Source organism: Tachysurus vachellii, chromosome 8 (genome assembly GCF_030014155.1).
Source record: "Tachysurus vachellii isolate PV-2020 chromosome 8, HZAU_Pvac_v1, whole genome shotgun sequence".
Taxonomy (NCBI): domain Eukaryota; kingdom Metazoa; phylum Chordata; class Actinopteri; order Siluriformes; family Bagridae; genus Tachysurus; species Tachysurus vachellii.
Window position 1 is genome coordinate 13,030,217 of NC_083467.1, and position 21,041 is coordinate 13,051,257.

The 21,041-nt window shown below is 38.8% G+C and overlaps 2 protein-coding genes across 8 annotated transcripts; one reads left to right on the forward strand and one right to left on the reverse strand.

Moving 5' to 3' along the window:
* Positions 1 to 368: 368 nt before the first annotated feature.
* tfdp1a (transcription factor Dp-1, a) lies at positions 369 to 13,379 on the reverse strand. 4 transcript variants are annotated; one of them, XM_060876310.1, is made up of 13 exons: positions 13,240 to 13,379; positions 12,482 to 12,588; positions 11,089 to 11,190; positions 10,935 to 11,001; positions 10,654 to 10,757; positions 10,084 to 10,205; positions 9,685 to 9,850; positions 6,855 to 7,001; positions 5,616 to 5,684; positions 5,373 to 5,524; positions 5,024 to 5,190; positions 2,608 to 2,686; positions 369 to 2,441 (listed from the first exon to the last, which is right to left on the reverse strand). In XM_060876310.1, exons 3-13 carry the CDS (start codon positions 11,098 to 11,100, stop codon positions 2,303 to 2,305), a joined length of 1,224 nt encoding a protein of 407 aa, XP_060732293.1. In that variant the 5' UTR covers positions 11,101 to 11,190; positions 12,482 to 12,588; positions 13,240 to 13,379; the 3' UTR covers positions 369 to 2,302. The 4 variants fall into 4 exon arrangements, with proteins under 4 accessions (XP_060732293.1, XP_060732292.1, XP_060732295.1 ...); XM_060876309.1 differs by lacking the exon at positions 12,482 to 12,588; XM_060876312.1 differs by lacking the exon at positions 12,482 to 12,588 and having other exon boundaries at positions 11,089 to 11,173; positions 13,240 to 13,377.
* Positions 13,380 to 16,077: 2,698 nt separating this feature from the next.
* On the forward strand, positions 16,078 to 19,947 carry dcun1d2a (DCN1, defective in cullin neddylation 1, domain containing 2a). 4 transcript variants are annotated; one of them, XM_060876313.1, is made up of 7 exons: positions 16,078 to 16,223; positions 17,134 to 17,350; positions 17,506 to 17,674; positions 17,931 to 18,061; positions 18,161 to 18,243; positions 18,397 to 18,493; positions 19,017 to 19,947. In XM_060876313.1, exons 1-7 carry the CDS (start codon positions 16,182 to 16,184, stop codon positions 19,094 to 19,096), a joined length of 819 nt encoding a protein of 272 aa, XP_060732296.1. In that variant the 5' UTR covers positions 16,078 to 16,181; the 3' UTR covers positions 19,097 to 19,947. The 4 variants fall into 4 exon arrangements, with proteins under 4 accessions (XP_060732296.1, XP_060732298.1, XP_060732300.1 ...); XM_060876315.1 differs by having other exon boundaries at positions 18,926 to 19,064; XM_060876317.1 differs by lacking the exon at positions 16,078 to 16,223 and adding an exon at positions 16,239 to 16,383.
* The last annotated feature ends 1,094 nt before the right edge of the window (positions 19,948 to 21,041 follow it).

A 21,041-nucleotide genomic window follows, 5' to 3' on the forward strand; every position in this document is an offset into this window, starting at 1 on the left:
AAGGAAATATTCATTTTAAATCAATAAACCAATGTATATTTTACCAAAGCTTACAGTTGGATATAATTCTCTTATTTCCCAAAGATACAATAATTTTGCCAAAAAAAAAAAAAAGCTAAACTGCTTTCAAAAAAAGAGGTATCTTTAGCCACAGAAGTTGGTGAACCCAGGTGGACTTTGGTTTTTATTAAAGGCTGTAAACAAGATGCCATCAAGCTTTGAGTCACTAACATCACCAAACAAACTTTTGTACTTAATGACAAAGTAATGATACATCTATGAATATGGTTTAACACCTAAATGACATGGCAACAAAGTGCACATATGGTGGCCAGTATTTATATACATAAATTACAAGACACTTAGGCTGTAATTACAATCTTTATTGTATTACTTAAATAAATGGCACAATGGAAAACCAATGAAAGTCAGTCATACCCTTTTCCAACTGCAGAACACTTCTTAGACAATTAGTCACCAAAACGTCCAGCTTAAGTTCTTTCCCCCCTTTTTTTAATGAAAGTGTCTGTGAGGTTCATACGATGTCTTTAGAAAAAGGTAGGTTTCATCCATTCCCTATGGGTTTACAGGACAAGAAAGAGAGCTTGGGTCTGAGCTGCTAGTACGCCAAAACCCAGCAGCTTGTGATGCTACAGTACTGTCCCTCTGCCATGATTCTTATGGCATTGTAGCATTGACTATTGCTTTGATTTATGGGCATTTAAAAGGTGACCATATTGAATATTGTTCCACCAGGACATCAATAAATTAAATTAAACCCAATTTGTGTTACATAATATAGTGCTGTTGGACCATGAAGTGGGAAAAGTGTTAAGACCCAAAACCAAAATGTGACATTCTCTCTGGGTGAACACATGATGTAGAGGCTCATAGTGCCACCTTCAGGCAGAAACTGCATACATCAGAATAAAAGAAGGGCTAAATTAAGACTGCAGAACAAGGCTGGGGTAGTACAGTGAACCAACCAATGTAAGAAACCCTCAGGGGGAGAGGCTTGGGATTTACAGCATGACAGGATGTGGGCCTCCAAAGCATCTTAGACATGACAAAGACTGATAACATGCAGGCCTTCCTGATTATTATATCCTCTGACCATGCAATCAGTTCATATTTCAATGCTAGTAGCTACCACCATACAAAGCATTTCTCTTTGAATAGTTAGCAGGACCAATACACACATAGAAAAATATATATAAAAGGTTTATTGTAATTAGTAATATTACATTAATGTCACCAATAAACACATTGAGTTCAATGTTTTTAAAACATTATATTTTAATTTCCAAATTTATATTAGATTACAGAAAAGTTATTTTTGTGGAATCAGTACAACCTTTTTTTTTTTTTTTTTACATTTTCCAGGGGAGTCGAAAAAATATATATATACCTCATACTGGGATAATAATCATACATACTCCGTAGTGTTACTGACCTGGAGGGGAAATGTGAAACAAATCTTCGGAAGTTCAATTTCCTATAAATTTCACTGGATAATAAAGTTTCTTTGATTTCCTGATGACTGTCAGTTGTAAAACACAAAAGAGGGAACAACAGGAGCAGTGCACCTCTAAAACTCCAACAAAGGGAAAAAAAATTGCTGAGCTCCCTACAACAGCTGCCCACAGAATAACAGGAAGCCAAACACACTCTCACTCTCTCACACACACAATCTACAAAAAAAGCCATTAATTCCTCCAATCTTACAAAAAGTGTCCATACATCCAAAGATTTGCCCCAATGGGGCGAAATGGTAAGCTGGCTGTGTCGATTCTTTGCACCTACAGTCTAGGAGGTGGCAGCCATCTGAATCTTTAGAAGAAGCCAGCACATTTATTAAAAAAAACAAAAAAAAAAAAAAACACAATTGTTCAAATGCAGATAGCCTAACTATGTTATACAGAAGTCACACTAGACATTCTCCAACAGCAGGATGGTTTCTGGCTGAGAGGGGTTTCTTTTGTAAATCATGCTAATTCCAGCATATGCTGGATGGCATAGTGCTGCAACCTCAAAGTCCCATCATTTTTTTTTTGAGAACCAGAACTATCAGGACCAAGTGCCTGCACGAGTACAGTGTTGTGATTTAACAGCCTAAGCCATACAGCAGTAAGGGCTGGATGAAATCAACACACCCCTTTAAAGCCCATGCTTCTCAATGCCCTTCAAGATAAAGAGAGAGGAAAAATTAAAGGTGTGCTAGTAGCAGGCAGGGAGTGGGAGCTTGAATGTATACAATAAACCCCATCATTGTAGCTGTTGGAAGATATATGGCCTGAGAGTGTTAGTCATCTTCATCATTTTCATCATAGTCATCGTCATCATCGTCGTCGTCCATGTAAGAAACTGGAGTTTCGACCCTGGAACCACTGTAGTGTGAGTCATTAGAGCTGGAGGCCATTGTTCCATCTGCTCCACTTTCACTAAGGACAGAAGAAGAGTAGCAGATAAAAGCATTGGCCATCAAGTAAGAACTGCATGGATCAGTCTTTAAACAGTTGGCCAATTCACACACAAAAGTACCTGGTGGGAAGACTAAGCTGCTGTCAACTGAGATCACCAATTCCATAAAGCGGACAACTGACTCACCTGCTGATATGATAGCGACCCCCATTGGCAGATGAAGTCCCTGTCATGTAGACGTTACTGATTGGGCCTTGTGCCATTTCTGCATTACAAAAGGGAAAAATTGTTTGAGATACTCAACGTCATTCCACTGCTTGGCCTACATTCTGACTATTTAAACAAAATGTTACAATTACCAAAAGGTTTTCTACAAAGTAGAATATCTTTTATAACATCTATTATATATTTCTCTATACTTGCACAGCACAGTTAGCAGCTGCAAGGTATGCAAAGTTGTTCATATAAGCACTAAAATAGAATTATAGTAAAATAAACGTGAATATCGTCGCTGTCAGGCGGAATCCTCGTATCTCCAAAACCATTACTTTTCAGGAAATTTAAAAAAACACGGTACCTTATCTGCAGTGCACAGGGTTTAGTCCACGTTGCAGTGGATTGTCTTGCGCTAAACTCCTGTCCTCAGACGAGCACCAGAACTAGCGGGGGTCAAGATTTTTTTTAAATTTGAGCCCAGTGTTTTGAACACAGTGTTACCTCAGAAGACGTGTTGATTCGTTGTGTGTGTTGATCCTCTTCTTGAGGAGAAATATACCGCGAAGCTCTCCCGCGGAGTGAGGAAGAGGTGGACAGTTGAAGTGTCCAATGGAGTTAAGAGATTTGCGCTCAAGCTATTTTCAAGACTTTAGATTGGTTAATAACTTGTTAAAATAACAGACCCACATGGGGAATGACCAATAGCATCGATATGTGAAAAAATATGAAATTGACCAAATTTGGACATTCGAGGTTTCCGCCCGACAGCGACGATATTATACAAGTGAACATTTGCCACATATTGTAGCACATGGACTGAGCTGTAGAAATTGCCATCATTCACCTTCTAGGGAGGAAAAAACAAGCATACAATGTCTGAATACACTTCTATAAAACTATGCATGACCACTTTTGCACTGCACTAAATGCTGAAATCATTGCCATATAACTTGCATCTGCAGTCCACTGAAACAAAGAAGTCAATTTCTGTCAATTATAAAAAAAAAAAAAAAAATCCACATCAATTCTCATGTTGGACTTGTCACTTTTTTGTCTGTACATAGTACAATTAAATTCCAAACGGGTAACATTTTAATTGACCAAAAATGCATCACCAAAAAATCTATTTTGTGACCATGACAAATGAATCTGTTCAAAGCTCAGATACTTATAAACTACACGATTAAAAACACGTGTACACCCTTGATTATCCAGCATAATGCATGAAAATACACAAATCTTGCGAAACAAAATTAATATCAAATGCTGAAATGGGCAAAAACCTAATCTCTGTGACTTTGATCATGGCATAGCTATGGGTTTCAAACAGGCTTCTTTGAGTATTTCAGAAATGTCTGGGATTTTAATGAACACCACTCTCTACCACTTACACAGACAGATCTGAGAAGAATGACACTGCTATTTAAATCTAACAGGAATACACAATCTTTACAGCTGAGCTGAGCATGAAACCATCTCAGAATGTTCCATATGTCTACAGATCTAGGACTACAACAGCAGAAGTCCATATCAGGTTCCACTGCAGTCACCCAAGAACATTCATCTACGGCTATAGTGGACTTTGTGAAACTGAACAACTGAAGACTGTAAATATGTCACCTGCATGATAAATCTCAATTCCTGCTGTATAATGTAGATGGGTGGGTTAGAATTGTTAACAGCTCCAATAAACGGACCTAACCTTCCCTGTTTAAACAGTGGTGCTGGTATAATGGTGTGGATAAAGACTTTTTGGGACACTCTTAACCTTTTAATACCAATCAAGCATTGTTGAAAGTCATAGTCTATCTGAGGATTGCTGCTGACCATGTGCATCCTTTAATGGCCATAATTTATTCACCTTATAGTGGCATCCAGCATGATAAGCACTTGGTCATAAAGTGCAAGTCATCTCAAACGTGTTCCATGAACGTGACACTGAGTCAACCAAATTCAAAGGCCTCCTCAGTCATGAGCCCAGGATGTTAAAGCGCACATTTGGGATGTGATAGAATGGAGATTCACATGCATGAATGTGCAAAAGATAAATCGACAACAATAACAGAATGCAGTCGCACCAACATGGACCAGAATCTCAAAGGAGTCTTTCCAACACCTTGTAGAAAAGAGCATCAGGAAGAGCGGAGGCTGTTTTGAGTCTACAAAGTGGAATCTGTACTAAATCCTAATAAAGTGGCCAGTAAATGTAATTGTTTACATTCTTTACAAGTAGTTAGCATACGTCAAACAAAAAAGTGGCAAACAACAACAAATGGCAGTATAAATGATGTTACATTCCCTTGTACATTCCCAAATAAAACAAATTAATGCCAAGACAAAGTTAATTCTTGTGAAGCTCAGTACATATTACATACAGGCCTCTGACCTGTGACATAAGGCTCCAGTGCTTTAGGCACCAGGCTCCTGGCAATTTTGAGGTCTTCAGCAGAGCACTTGCCAACCTCCAGGCCACATGCCATGCCCATGCGCTTCAACACCTCGATGTCATCATGGATCTCAAACGTGCTGTCAAAGTTGAAGAGGTACTCAAACCTGCAGGACAGCACAGGAGAGAGAAATACAAGACCTTAGGAATAGAGGAGGCAGTGAATCCATTAAACCAACACTAAACATGTCTAATAGAACTAAACCTAGAGTAATTATTTATTTAAAGTGAATAAATAAATTCTGCCACAAAGTTTTAACTCAGGTAGAAAAAGAGCATTAGTGCTTACTTGTCATTGGAGATGCTGCAGTCAATGACAGTTTTCTTGCTGGTGTTTATGATGATAAAGGGCAGGTGAATGACTGAGTTTTCTGGTGGTGGTCTGTTTGTTTGCTGCTCTGTTTGACGGTTACGCTGCACAAGGTTCTTAAACGCAATTTGCTATATAAACATTAGAAAGTAAAATGCATTAGTTTAAAGACAAATCACAATTATCTATACATAAGACCAACCTCCAGAGTTCACAAGTTACCTGTAAAATTAGTTCTTGGAGTTGTGACTGTTTTTGCTTGATTCTCTCTAAACGTCTTTGCCTCTCCACCTACAAGAAAAAAGTATGACTAGGTCAACTGCAGTGCAACACCCTCCTTAAAAGCCCATTTCTCACTCAAATGTGTTTGAACAGGCATTCAGTATGTTGTGAATTGTTTGGTGAAAAACTCTTGTTCTAAGGCTTTGTTGTCCTGTTTTAAAGGTAACTATTATACTGTAGAAACCTCCGGAAAAAAGCCAGTGGGTTCTACATTAAGGCTTAGTCTGTTCAGACTTGTCTATCTGCTTGAATTTTGATGTTAAAAAGATTTAAAAAAAGTATACAAGTCTAGTATTGTTTTATTTTCATTTCATCATTTATCTTTCTGCATTCAGTCTTTATATTGCTCATCATTAGTGTCTTCATTCAGTACCCTGCTTTACAGACCATGTGTGTCCTCTACCTACATTAAATGTTGTCAGACTTTAACAATTATTAATGTGTCAAAATTTTACGTTGACAAAATGTTCTATTTTGCCAGGTTTTCACATTTTTCCATTACATACACTGCATGCCCACAATTTAGTGGGCACCTGGCCATCACACCCATGTGCTTTTAGAACATCCCTTTCCAGATTTATTCACCCTTTGCTTCTATAAAGCTTAAACTCTTCTAAAAAGGCTTTCCATGACATTTGAGTGCAGCTGTTGGGATTTCTGCTCATTCTGAAGTTCCAGTTCATTCCAAAGGGGTTAAGTGGGGTTGAGGTCAGGACTCTGTGTAGGTCACACAAATTCTTCCACTCCAACCTTGGTCAACCATGTGTTCATGGACAATATGTTTGTGTACAGGGGCCATCTGCACAATATGTTTGTGTACTATATGTCATACTGGAACAGGTTTGTGACCCTTAGTTGCAGCGAAAGGAAAGGGTAAATGCTCATCATACAAAGGCATTCTGTACAATTGTGTGCTTCCAACTTTGTGGCAACGGATCCACATATGGTCTGTGGTGTTCAGGTGTAACAAACTTTTGATCATATAGAGGCAGCAAAGAAAGATTCATGCAATTGTAACACTGTCCACTGATTAGACTTGGGGAACATGCTTGTGGGGTAAACAGTGTAATCAATCGCACCAAAAATCAAACACTGGTAGTTGCAGTCTGAAGAACATGCTGGAAGGGTTTGGAGACCAAGTCCCAAAGAAACAACCACCTACGTAGCAGAATAACCCACCTCCAGATTCTGGCATTCCTGGGCAGAGTTGGTGGGAAGCCCAATCCACTTGATCTCCTTCTTCTCCTTTGAGATTATGTTCATGGCCATCAGCACGTTAAGAGCGTCGTATACACGCCGCCGAATATTCTTCTGATCATACACTTGCTGGAGAGAAGAAAAAAAAAGAATACAACATGAAATAAAAGGGGAATTTATATTTTTATATAATATAGTAGAATACTAAATGTTGATAGATCAGGGGTCTCATTTATAAAGCGTGCGTACGCACAAAACGGGGCTGGAAACGTGCGTACAGCAGTTTTCGCGCAAAGGTTGTGATCTATAAAAAACAAACTTGACGGAAAAATGTGCGCACCTTTAAGCAAACTTTGAGACGTGCGTACGCACATTCTGGAGACAAAGGGAATTGGCGACACAGATGGTGAGGTCGTGAACTGAAGTTAGATTGTAGAAAATACATGTGAGAAGAACGATTATAAGAATTAATGACATTTAATTTTCACTCTATTTCAAACGTTATATCCACATTATCATGAAGATTAAATCCAGTGTTATTTGTGCCGATTGGTTTAGGCTATATAAATCTAGTAAAATCCAAACTTCAAAATGTATTAAAAATAAAATAAGAATAGTCGGCACTACTCCGTCCAGGGTGTATCCTGCCTTGATGCCCAATGACGCCTGAGGATAGGCACAGGCTCCCCGTGACCCGAGTAGTTCGGACAAGCGGTAGAAGATGAATGAATGAATGAATAATCAGCGCTGCCTTACAGTCACATTGTCCATAACAGGAGCGCAGGTGGAGAAGGCGCGACTACATGTGATACAGAATAGCATGAAATACCCTTTTATTAGAGAACTGCAGAACACAGTGTAAAAACGAAATATTTTCCTTAATGTACATATAGCTATCATAAAATGTCAAAGTCTGCAAATACAGTCATGAAGCACAATCGCTACTCATCATCGGTCATACGTTGTTCATTACAAAACCGTCATGAAGAAGTGTGTGTTCACTATAACATTTTCATCTTAAATTTTTGCCCACAAATTAATTCTGTGATTTTGTCAAGGTGTTAACAATCAGTCTAATTGCTAGAAACATATAAATCCTCCGGTGACCCCGGTATGTAATGCTTCTTGATGGCACTGCTGGAGGATTACGCCAATGGCAGAATAAGGAGAGAACGGGTTTTCAGGGACCATGATGATTTCCTGGCCCATTCTGATGACTGGCTAATAAGCCGATTTAGATTCCCTAGAGCTGTGCTCTTAGATCTGTGTGTTGAATTGGGTACAGTATTAGAGAGGGCAACACGCCGGAACCATGCCATCCCAGTCCAAATACAAGTCCTCACCACTCTGGGGTTCTTGGCAACCGGCTGTTTCCAGCAGGAATTGGCAGACAGGTAAATTATTTATATATAAAAAAAAACTATAAGTAATCCTCAGCTTTGTGTCTAAGACCTTTTTGTATATGAAAGAATTCTACTGGAATCTATCATCTCACCCTATAGGTCTGGTATATCACAGCCGTCCCTGAGTGCCATAACATCTGTCGTTTTGAATGGTATACTTAATATGGGTAGTCGATACGTCAGGTTCCCCTACACTGTGCGAGAACAGGCCGAAATTAAAATGCAGTTTGCAGCAATGTCTGGTTTCCCAAATGTAATCGGCGCAATTGACTGCGCTCATGTTGCTATAAGGGCACCATCTGAAAGGGCACCATCTTGCTTATGTTAATAGAAAGCATGTGCATTCTATTAATGTGCAAATCATATGTGACTCCAACATGACCCTCACAAACATTGTGGCACGCTGGCCTGGTTCAACACATGATTCCTTTATCTTGACACATAACTGTAGGGAACAGACTAAATGCAGGCGCAGTACATGATGGCTGGCTTCTTGGTGAGTTTAACAATATTAAAAAGTAAAAACTAACAATTTTGTTTTTAATATAATTATAACAATGTTGCTTTTAATATAATTATAACCTGCAGGCGACAGTGGCTACCCCCTGAGACGCTGGCTCCTCAACCCATTTTTAAACCCGCGGAGCGCAGAGGAAACTCATTATAACGAGGTCCACTCTCGTGCCCGCGCAGTGATTTGCATTGACTATTTATGTTTAAAAATGGGGATGTACAGGACGGGATTTGAGGCTGGTTTATAAAGGGAACATTGCTTAGAGGAGTGCGTACACACGGTTTTATAAATCGGAATTTTTTTTTGGCGTATGCCATTTTTGGCTTTTGGGCGTACGTAAACTTTTAGTAGGGATCCTACGCACTGTTTTGTAAATGAGACCCCAGGTGATTACTGCTGGCTAAGTGTTATAATCTCAGACAGTGAATGCATACTTTGCATAAAGTTGTTGGATAATTATGTGCCACTGAATAACAGAAATAAACCTAATAAATTCAGTGTCTTGTCAGACATCAACTGAATAACTGCGCCACAGTTGGAATGGGATCTTTACATTTTGGGGTGAAGTACTTGTAGTTAACTTGTGTTTGAGACACATGCTAAACAGAAACAATTCAGTACAGGAAAACTTGTAGTTTAGACCTACACACAGCACTGTAGGAAGTGTCAATAAAAAAAATATCATTAAGTATTCTCTGTAATGGTGGCAGTCAAGCCAAAGCAAATAAGCCCCAGATGCTATGCAAAGCATCATGCATACATTCACATACTTGTTCATACCTAGAGGCATTACAGAGTAGCCAGTCCACTTACTGAATTGTTTTTGCAAGGTGCGAGAAAAAAGCAGACTAATTATGATAAGTTGGTCTGCATGAAGTGATATTAAAACTCTCACCGCATCATTTGGGGAGATGTGGTTGTCACCAGAGCTGAATTCGGCCACCAGCTCATCTGCTACTTCGTTATACGTGGTAACACCTTTTTTCTGTACCTTTTCACACACCTTCATAGAAAAATGCCTTAGACCTTTCCCATTCTTTTCCCCCTTCTTACTTCTTTTCCTGTGAACACAGCAATAATGCAGCAAATTCCATGAACATAGACATTAAAACAGCATAGTAAGGAATTACTTGTACAACAACACTTCCATTAGTATTACAGTAGTCGATTTTACTTGACGACAAATAACCATTCTTTACATAGATAAGTAAAAATGGCACTTAAAGCCCATCAATCATGTTTAAAATTTTAATTAAATAAATGCAAATAAGCTGCAGTTTTGATGCCAGCTCACCCTGAGGACCATGGAGAGGCATCGGGAGGTTGGCTCTGAGTGATGAACTGAGAGCTGGGTGTGTGAGGACTGTTCATTAGGAGCATGTTGGACCCACTTGGCCTCTGAGGTGTCCCAATGACCTGGACAGCATACAGAGCAATTTGAAAATGGCTGCCTGACAAAAGAATGGTGTCAAACAGACAGCTTATTCCAATATGATAAAATGATATTCAGGAGGCTGTGCAGCTTTGAAGAACTTAAACACACTTCGATTCCAATCCTATACTGATCATTGTTACCAGGGTCGATATGGCTCTTAAATAATACATTGGCATGGCTTTGGCATCAGAACATACCGGACCTAAACCTTACCCAAAATCTTGCAGGTGAACAACATAAAACCTGCAGTCATGACATCTTTTACATCTTGCATAAAGCAAAAGCTTGCAGGGAATGGCCTTTGTATCTAGTGCATCACTTTGTAATTAATAATACTGCCACACAGCCACCTTAAAATCAGGAACTAAGATGTGTGCAATGTGACTTCATGTATTTTTGCAATTAACTATTGTCCAATCCTGTACTTACCATCTGAGGAGCAATGTTGACATTTGAAGGGCCCAGTGTTTTTGGCAAAAGTTGTTTTCCAAGCGCAACTGACTGTGGATGTACAGTCACTAAAGACAAAACTCCTTTATTTAAAAAAAAAAAAGAAGAAGAAAAAAAAAGCAGAAAATGCATTTTACTCACCACCGTTCAAGCATGGTAGACCAAAAAACAATGCTCAGACAACAAAGCACTTACAACTATAAACGCGACTATTTAAAAAAAAAAGCATGACTAGCAAATGAGGCTGCTGTGTCCCTTACCTTTGCCTGGACTCAGATTCTGGTCAATGAAAACCTTCAGCTCCCCATTGGCTTCAATCAGACCAGCCTGTTGGGGGAAGGAAGAGACTGATGAGAAACACCATTGCACTTCTGTTTTACACATGCAACCAAAGGCAGATTGTAAAACACTCACATCTTTGGCCATGATCCTTGAGGAAGAGGAGCAAAGGCTGGGTCCAACTAGAGAAGCAGAGCTGACTGGTCACACAAATGTACTCCTGCAAAAGAAACAGTGCTTTTGGCACAAAAGTAGATGATCAGTAAAGACAACTTAGTTAAATCACATGAGACCAGAACTGTTTATGGGAATGTTATTATATGAGCTGGGTTTGGTGCACACAGTATGAAGCCTATTTGGCCTTGCAACTTTTAGCTGGTCACAAAACGAGGGGGCTGCATTACAGTAGGCCGCGGTTTTCTTTCCTGATGTGTGACAATAACTTGTGCACAGACACAACTGAGGTCTATCCAGATCACAAATACGCACAAATCCGTCCTGCAATATGTGACACTCGGTTTGTTTTCTCTGCACGGATAAATCCAAAGCACCAGGGCTGTCTGTAAAACGGTACATGCACGAATGATGTTATTGTTCTGCGTGTGCACAGTTAGCTCAAAGTTATTACAACCAATCGATATGACAAAGTTCTGCTTGTTCGTGATAATTTGTTTTGCAAACAAATAAAGTACTTTATTACTCGTAGCTCTAGTTTTTTTTTTGACACTTTTCTGTAGTTCACGTCTGTGAACATACTGATGAGTTTCAAAGGATGCGAGCTAATAACTATATTAATAATGCATCCTAATAGAACCTGTCTAAATGGGAGAAAACCCGTCAACAACCAGGGCCAGACAGGAGGTACAATGTGGAGCACGCTAGCAGAGTTAGCCGGCCAGCTAGCTGCTCTTAGAACACGTTGTTTTGCAGCGAAAGCCTAATTTAAATGCACCACAAAATGCGCTTGCTGTCGGTCATCCGCACCAAACCACATCCCCACTGACTAAAGCAAAGCTCAGCAGACAGATCGGTCATTAGAAAGTAAACAAGGCAAACTTTCCTGTGAACTTAACGACTGAACGCTGTCTTGAGCACCCTACCTTCTTGGGTCCTGGGGTTTTGTTGGCATAGCTCACTAGCTAGCTTAGCTTTAAGAATAGAGGAAGAGGAGGTCTAAAAGCCCCTCAAAACAGGAAACAATAACCTAATTACTACTCATATAAAAGTTAACAATTATACTAAAAACCTTCCTTGCTTCAGAAATAGATCAGGCAAAAGTTTTCACGCCACACCGATGAAACACTTCACTCTTGTCTCTGACCTCTTTATTTCTCCAGCAGCTACAGCTAAGTTGCATCAACAAAATGGATGCGAACGAGACAGCAGCTGCTTATCGACAATCAACACTAATGTGTACATATATATTAGGAGGAAAGGTAGAGGAGGGGAAACTATTTAAACCCTCGTTATTTGTAGAGAAAGTTAAAGAAGCGCATTGTACTCCCCTTAAATCCGTATCGTTACTTACCTCAGATCAGTCAAAAACTCTAAAGGTTTGAAGGTCGACGAAACTAAAACTGTACAGAATAACGACGGGTCTTTAACGAAATATCAGCTCATATTCGCACTGGGAAGCTGCTAGAAGAAAGCAGAGCAGCACAAAACGTCTCAGTCTCGTGTTTTTTTTGCTCGGTCAGCCATTTTTACATGCTAAGCCAACTGGTATTTCTCGCCCGTTCATGTGTCACAGGCCTGATGATGATCAACCTCTGATTCTCCTCATTTATGTTTCAATTAGACACCAAATATGAGCGTGTAAAACCTCGCAGAGAGACGAGCGGATATTTTGCATCTCTATTGTTGATTAACAGCGTGAACGAAGGTCAGAAGGAATTAGCTGGACATCATGATATCTGGTCAGGTCATTTTATTTATTTTTTTCTTCTTACACCTGTAAAAACAATAAGGAACACAGTGGAGCAGCTAGCTATGTCTCGGTGGGGTTTTTTTTATCCGGAATAAAACGATAAACACTGCGTTTTGCTCCCTTTTATGAAAGTAAGGACTGCTAGGCGGTGATGTAAACGACTGTGGTGGTTGTTCTTGTCTCTGAAGCAGACGACAGCTAACTAGCCAACACTGAGCTAACTGACAAATGCAGCTAGCCGCTTAGCTACAAGCTAATGTTGATGAACGATAACACGCTCTGTACCTAATCGAACGTACATGCGGTTCGTTTCCAGAAGTAAATGTGAATTAAATTGAACCCGATGTAAAGTAGCTTACAGTTGACTGCATTCACGCTTTGTCCTCTGTGTGGAACCAGTAGCGCTGAATGAACCAAAGCGTAACTGGTGTACAAACTACTCCCTCTCCGGTCCGAGCGAAAACTGAGCTTGGCGGTGTCCACCACACACCACAGCTGATTGGACAACAACACGTGTGACGCTGCGGAATCGTTTCCGCCGAGGCCACGCCTCTCGAGCGAAACGATTGGTCCATACCAAACATTTCCGATTGTATGACTCTCTTATTGGATAACTGTGACATGCTCCACCCACGTGGCTGAAGATTTCAGGAGGTTTGGTATCCTCAAATTCAACAAACTAACAGCAGAAAAATAAATTAAATGAATAAAATAGAAAAAGTATTCAAACTCTGTTTAAAAGAGAAAGGCTCAAATTCAATACCAAACCCGAGTCAGTCATTTATATTTAAGATAGGTATCAAATGTATATAGTGATGCAGTACCATAGCCAATGTGATTAAGTTATAAAAACAGAGTTTTTTTTTCTTTTCGTTAAAAGTGAAAAGAAACATCCCATGTCAAGATGGTATATATTACATAAAAGTGGCGGCAGTGAGGTACAAAACAAGCAGCAGATATATGCAGTGCAAATTAGGAAAAGTTACAGACAAATAAACAAGAAGATGCAAGACAATAAATACACACAGTACCAGTAGGTCCACTGAACAGAAACTAATAACAGCACACATTGTAACCGCCACATTCTGTACACTGTAGTGTAGAACAAACGCACAGTAAACAACACTGACTGGAATGGTATGGTGTGTGATATGGGGTTAGTTTAAAATAACTTTTATTATTTAAGATTTAAGAACACTTTAAGAAGAGCGGAGTCATATATAAGGTTTATATATAACTGTGTTGCCTGTAATTCCTTTTGGTTAAGAAAATAACACGACAGTCTGTCAGTCAGTTATATCACAGTCTGTGAAACAAAGATAACAAATTGTTCAGCTAATCATCACTCAGCCACATAAATCACCTTACAGAGTTTACTGTATAACCCCTTACAGAGTTTACTGTATAACCCCTTACAGAGTTTACTGTATAACCCCTTACAGAGTTTACTGTATAACCCCTTACAGAGTTTACTGTATAAATCCCTTACAGAGTTTACTGTATAACCCCTTACAGAGTTTACTGTATAAATCCCTTTACAGAGTTTACTGTATAACCCCTTACAGAGTTTACTGTATAAATCCCTTTACAGAGTTTACTGTATAAATCCCTTTACAGAGTTTACTGTATAAATCCCCTTACAGGGTTTACTGTATAACCCCTTACAGGGTTTACTGAATAAATCCCCTTACAGGGTTTACTGTATAATCCCCTTACAGGGTTTACTGTATAAACTTTTACAGAGTTTACTGTATAAATCCCTTACAGAGTTTACTGTATAACCCCTTACAGAGTTTACTGTATAAATCCCTTTACAGAGTTTACTGTATAAATCCCTTTACAGAGTTTACTGTATAAATCCCCTTACAGGGTTTACTGTATATCCCCTTACAGGGTTTACTGTATAACCCCTTACAGGGTTTACTGAATAAATCCCCTTACAGGGTTTACTGTATAATCCCCTTACAGGGTTTACTGTATAAACTTTTACAGAGTTTACTATATAAATCCCCTTAAAGGGTTTACTGTATAATCCCCTTACAGAGTTTATTTTATAACCTTTTACAGGGTTTACTGTATAACCTTTTTTTTAGGGTTTACTGTATAACCTTTTACAGGGTTTACTGTATAAACTTTTAAAGGGTTACTATATAACCTTTTACAGAGTTTACTGTATAAATCCCCTTACAGGGTTTACTGTATAATCCCCTTACAGTATTTACTGTATAACCCCTTACAGGGTTTACTGTATAAACTTTTAAAGGGTTTACTGTATAAACTTTTAAAGGGTTTACTATATAACCTTTTACAGAGTTTACTGTATAACCTTTTTTTTAGGGTTTACTGTATAACCTTTTACAGAGTTTACTGTATAACCTTTTTTTTAGGGTTTACTGTATAACCTTTTACAGAGTTTACTGTATAAATCCCCTTACAGGGTTTACTGTAAAACCCCTTACAGGGTTTACTGAATAAATCCCCTTACAGGGTTTACTGTATAAACTTTTAAAGGGTTTACTATATAACCTTTTACAGAGTTTATTTTATAACCTTTTTTTTAGGGTTTACTATATAACCTTTTACAGAGTTTATTTTATAACCTTTTTTTTAGGGTTTTCTGTATAACCTTTTACAGGGTTTACTGTATAACCTTTTTTAGGGTTTTCTGTATAACCTTTTACAGGGTTTACTGTATAACCTTTTTTAGGGTTTACTGTATAACCTTTTTTTAGGGTTTACTGTATAACCTTTTACAGGGTTTACTGTATAACTTTTTTTTAGTGTTTTCTGTATAACCTTTTTTAGGGTTTACTGTATAACCTTTAACAGGGTTTACTGTATGCCGTGCTCAAAAGTGCCAGAATAATTTCTGAATTTTATTTTATTAAGAGTGAATAATAACAAATACAAATAAATTCACTATTTCTGTTTGGTATATTTACCAAAATAAATTGATATGGATATAACGTGAGCTAAATAAACAGAGAAACCAGCTAAGCCACGAATGGTTATAATAATAAACCGGACTAATAAACAAACACATACAGTGCATATACACACAGACACAGCTATATAAAGCACACGGTTCGAGTTTTGCACATTTACGCGACCTACGACACTTACTCAGCTACCTTGTGACCGTCAACTTAATAATAACTGATGTAATGTTTGTTTTTCTTGCTACCGCATTAGACGTGCTTTCGTTTAAAAGAAAACTACAATTCCCAGCAGACGGGAGTTTCAGTGCGCATGCGCGGTGCTCCTCCGGCGCATTCTCCCTGATGTTCATGCGCAGCCGTATATGGGGACTAACAATTTGGTCAAACAGCGGGTGTTAAAAATGGTAGGTGATTTAGAAATGGCAACAAAAAAAATAACGCTCGTATTTGCCGCCGCCGTGTGCGGAAACAGAGGGTGTCCGAGGCATGTAGCTGTAGCGCCACTCCGACGAGTTTTCATCAGCCTCCTCCTGATATTAGTGCAGATATGTTGTGAGCAGGAAGGTCAGTTGTTGATCTTGGAGTCCGCTGTCGCCCTGTGCGAACCTTTCCCTTTATGGCGTGTAGTGTACACTAGCTAACTACACTCGTTTTACAGGATGTTCCGCGACAGACAGACAGAGTCGACAAGCTGTTGGGTTTCTGTAGCGATGTAAAACCGATCATACGAGCAGTTGTTTTGAAGGGGAAAAGTGAGAGTTACTCCGTCAATGTGTGCGCTGTTGTTTCCGCAGTCGTCAAACAGACCACAGCTGAATAACGCCTTTAACTCTTAGAACTCTCTTTTACTTTATTATTGCATGCTTACACATAACTCCAGGTTGTGTTTTTGCCCCCAGTTTTGTTGTGCAGTTGAATCTATAATGTGTATAATATAAAATCTGTGATATACTGTAGGGCTGCAGAACAGGGTTTGTTGTTTGTTGGTGGTGCCCCAGGAGTCTGTCAGCTCATATTACCACTGCATGCTGCTTTAGAAAGTGGCCTGTCACACTTCAGTTCATGTCTCCTGATTGGAATCTAAACAAGTCTTTACGCTTGCCTACTGTCTTGTTTTAAGTTGATAACCCTTGTGTTTTATTAACACCGGTGCTCGTGTATGTCTTTTGTACGTCTCCTTAATGTCCTGGATTTCTGAGTTTCTTCATGTGGGTATTTTTGTTTCTTGCTTGTCTCTGTTTGTACACACTGTTGACTGTCCTGCTCCGTGTCTTGACGTTTGTGTCTGAGAGCTTCTCCTCTGTTCCTGTTCAGCATAAGCTGAAATCTTCGCAGAAGGACAAAGTACGACAGTTCATGTCCTTCACGCAAGCAGGGGAAAAGACAGCTGTGTACTGTCTCACTCAGAATGACTGGAAACTCGAGGTGGCAACTGACAACTACTTCCAAAACCCTGATCTGTACTTTAAGGAATCCATGAAAACCTCAGTAGACCGAAAGAAGTTGGAGCAGCTTTACAACAGATACAAAGGCAAGTTCTTGTTTCATATCTTGTGATTAGAGGCCTATATGTTTACCTCCCGCAAGTATGACTTCTATGTAGCAATGTCAGTGCATGATGTTGCTTAATACAGGTTAGTGTTCTATGTTTCTGTAAGCCTAAATGTACAATATTGTTCCTCTCAGATCCTCAGGATGAGAATAAGATTGGGATTGATGGAATCCAACAGTTTTGCGATGACCTCAACCTGGATCCTGCCAGCATAAGTGTTCTGGTAGTAGCATGGAAGTTCCGAGCTGCAACACAATGCGAGTTCAGCAAAAAGGAGTTCCTTGATGGCATGACTGATCTAGGGTGTGTTTCAATCCAATCAAATGGTTTGCTGACCCTGTAAACACTATAGTCAGCATAATTATTGCTTCATCTATTTAAACTGAAATTTCACTCTTAGAAACCATCAGGTTCAGTTACTACACTAGTTTGTGTTATGAAAATTCACCAACTAGATAGATTGGGCTAAAATGTCATATAAAGCATTTACATTTCTGATTACTGAAGATGCTTGTAGTTGGATTTGAGACAAACATGTCTTCTTTCTTGTTGCCTGTAGATGTGATAGTCCAGAGAAACTCCGATCTCTGCTTCCTCGATTGGAACAAGAACTAAAAGACAGTGGAAAGTTTAAGGACTTCTACCAGTTTACATTTAATTTTGCAAAGAATCCTGGGCAGAAAGGATTAGGTAATGTAGAGATAGAAAACAGAATAAAAAAAATCTAACTTCCATTCATACATATGACCAAGATAAGTAAAGTTATTTTCTGTTTGATTTGGATTTTAGATTTGGAGATGGCAGTCGCTTACTGGAATTTAGTTCTGACAGGCCGTTTCAAGTTTCTTGACCTTTGGAATAAATTTTTATTGGTAAGTTTTCTTAGCGTATAGATTGTGCCAGACGTAGTGGAATTTTAGTGTGATTGCAAGCAATTCAGCTGTTTAAAATAATTAAAGAATGAGCAGTTTCACAGCTGAGGAAATCTGCACTAGATATAACCAGAGTGTTTCCCCTCTAAACAGGAACACCATAAGCGATCTATTCCTAGGGATACCTGGAACTTGCTCCTGGATTTTGGCAACATGATTGCAGATGACATGTCAAACTATGATGAGGAAGGTGAGCGTGGTTTTTTAGTCTTCGAGAATTCTGTCGCTCTTTCAAAACAGAATAAGCATAAATTCACATTGACCCTCAATGACATTAATTGATATGTGAACATGATGAATGATGTTAGGAGTATGTTGTTTAATGTACTCATTCATTCCACATAAACCATGATGTAGTTCATTCTGTGGCACAGTGATCTAACTGTGGCAAAAGATTAACTACGGTGGATTTTATGACTGCTTTTATTAGTAAAAAAATAAATATGAGGGGAAGTTCAAATTGAAAGTGGGGTATGTGGTATCCCAAACACTGAGCAAGTAAAGCAATGTTGAGTAAAGTAGAGCACTGTTGTTAGTCTAGACAACATGAGAATGATTAGTTTCCATATTAAGGTAACTATGGTCAGATCTAATTGTGGACATGCTATGTTGTCTTTTTTAGGTTAGGTTCTGAAAGGAATTTAAAGAAAGCTGGGAGTAATGTCTTGAACATTGTGAACTTGTCACATGGTTGACTAACATCTTTATTTTAGGAGCATGGCCAGTCCTAATAGACGACTTTGTGGAATTTGCTCGGCCGATTGTGACTGGATCAAAGCGCAAAAGTGTATAGATCTCTTGGTGGTGGCAGTTTGACACCATGGGGCTGTGTTGCCTCACTGACTTCAGCTTACTTTTTAAAAGACTTGTATGAAACACATACAAAAAGGAAAACATGGAGAAACACTTGAAACCGATGGGCTTGATGAAGAGAAAATGGGGTACAAGGGACTCAAACCTTCAAGCAATACAAAGAAGAAAGAAAAAAACAAGCAGGTGAAGGTGGGATACTCAAGATTTTTTTTTAGAGCTGTCACATGCAAAATGTCAGCTGCTGCCACTGGCAAACTAATCCTATCCTGTCCAGAGACCCTGAGGGATTCTGGAGGATCTCTGCAAATCCAGTACCTCGTCCTCATTGCAGACAATTACACATTTGCATTGTACCTCCCCATTCACATACACAAATCATAGAAAACTAGAAGAGTATGCGCCAAATTGTGGTTCAAGAGCCCCTTTTCCAGCATGCGCTCCTCCTGCAGGACTTGACAAGATGAATAGATCAGATGCACTTTTTAAACCAGAGCCCCTTGAATAGAGCAACATGCAGCTCATGCCACCAGCACACTTGTTGCCGTTGTAAAATACTATAGCGGTATGTACAGCAAAAAAATATTATAAATAAACAATATTTTATAAAGTATAAAAGAAACATTAGTAATTGTGTGGAGGATAAATTATGTAAATGAACTAATTAACTCTTCAATGTATCAATATCACATCTGATTTCATTTTCAGTTGCATATTACACTAATGTCTGCTGTCTTGCAGAATCTGTTGTGACAAGAATGCCATTCAGTGTTTCTCAGTTTTGTTTACCAGATACTAGGATTATGTTATAAAATAAATTATTGCCTCTATGTATATCCGGATTGCTTTTCTTTTAGACCATTCAGAAAGTGCTTTCTGTTTTCACAAGGGAAAGCCTTCTTACTTTATGCCCAGTATGTTATTTTAAGTAGAAAACAACAGTATGGACATTATGCCTGTTTGCAGGTTTCTTAGTATTAAAGTATAGAAGATCAAGGTTGAAATGGTGAAATCACTGCATCAGTTTCCACCTTATAACTCCGCAGTCCTGAGCTTGTGTGTAGATTTTAATGTCTTCCATGTCCACTATGGCTTCCTCTGGGTACTCTGGTTTCTTCCCACCTCCTGAAACATGAAGGTGGATTGGCTACACTAAATTACAGTTATATGTGAGTAGATGTTTTCATGGTGTCCTGACTCACACAATGTGTACCCAGATCCACCACAGCCCTGACCCTAAAGGAAAGGAATGGTTTTACCTGCACATAAATCTTTAGAAACATACTTATGTCTGACTAGACCGGTGTTCTCTGAGTGAAATACTTGCCGTATGTTCTAGTGTCTGAAATACAAACAGAATTATGTGACAATATGTGCACTAGATGACCTAAAGTATGTGGGCACCTGACTATCACATCCGTATGTGCTCTTTTTTGCTCTGTCCAATTTTATGGTTAAAATATTCTTCACACTGCTGGGAAGACTTTCCACCAGATATTGGAACATGCCTGTTATTGATATTTGCTTATTCATTCACAAGCCCATTAGTGAGGCCAAGCACTGATGTTATGTGAGGAGGCCTGGCACGCAGTCAGTGTTCCAGTTCTTCTGAAAGGTGTTTACTGGAATTGAGGAGCTCAAGTTCTTTCACATCAACTTTTGGAAACTCAGAAAAAAATGTCTTATACATTTCTCTTTTTTTGGCAGCAACAGTTTTCACATACATTTGGACATACAGTGTACATTTATAATAATAAAAATATGTATCCATGAAACAATAGAAGAAAAATAATAGAGCAAAAATAAAAGTAATATTTATCTCTGAAAACAAATAACACAACTTCACCACTAGGTGGAACCAATTCAATTGTAAGAGTAACCTCTCAACATCACAGTGGTACTTCATGATTGGCATCAACATGATTTCC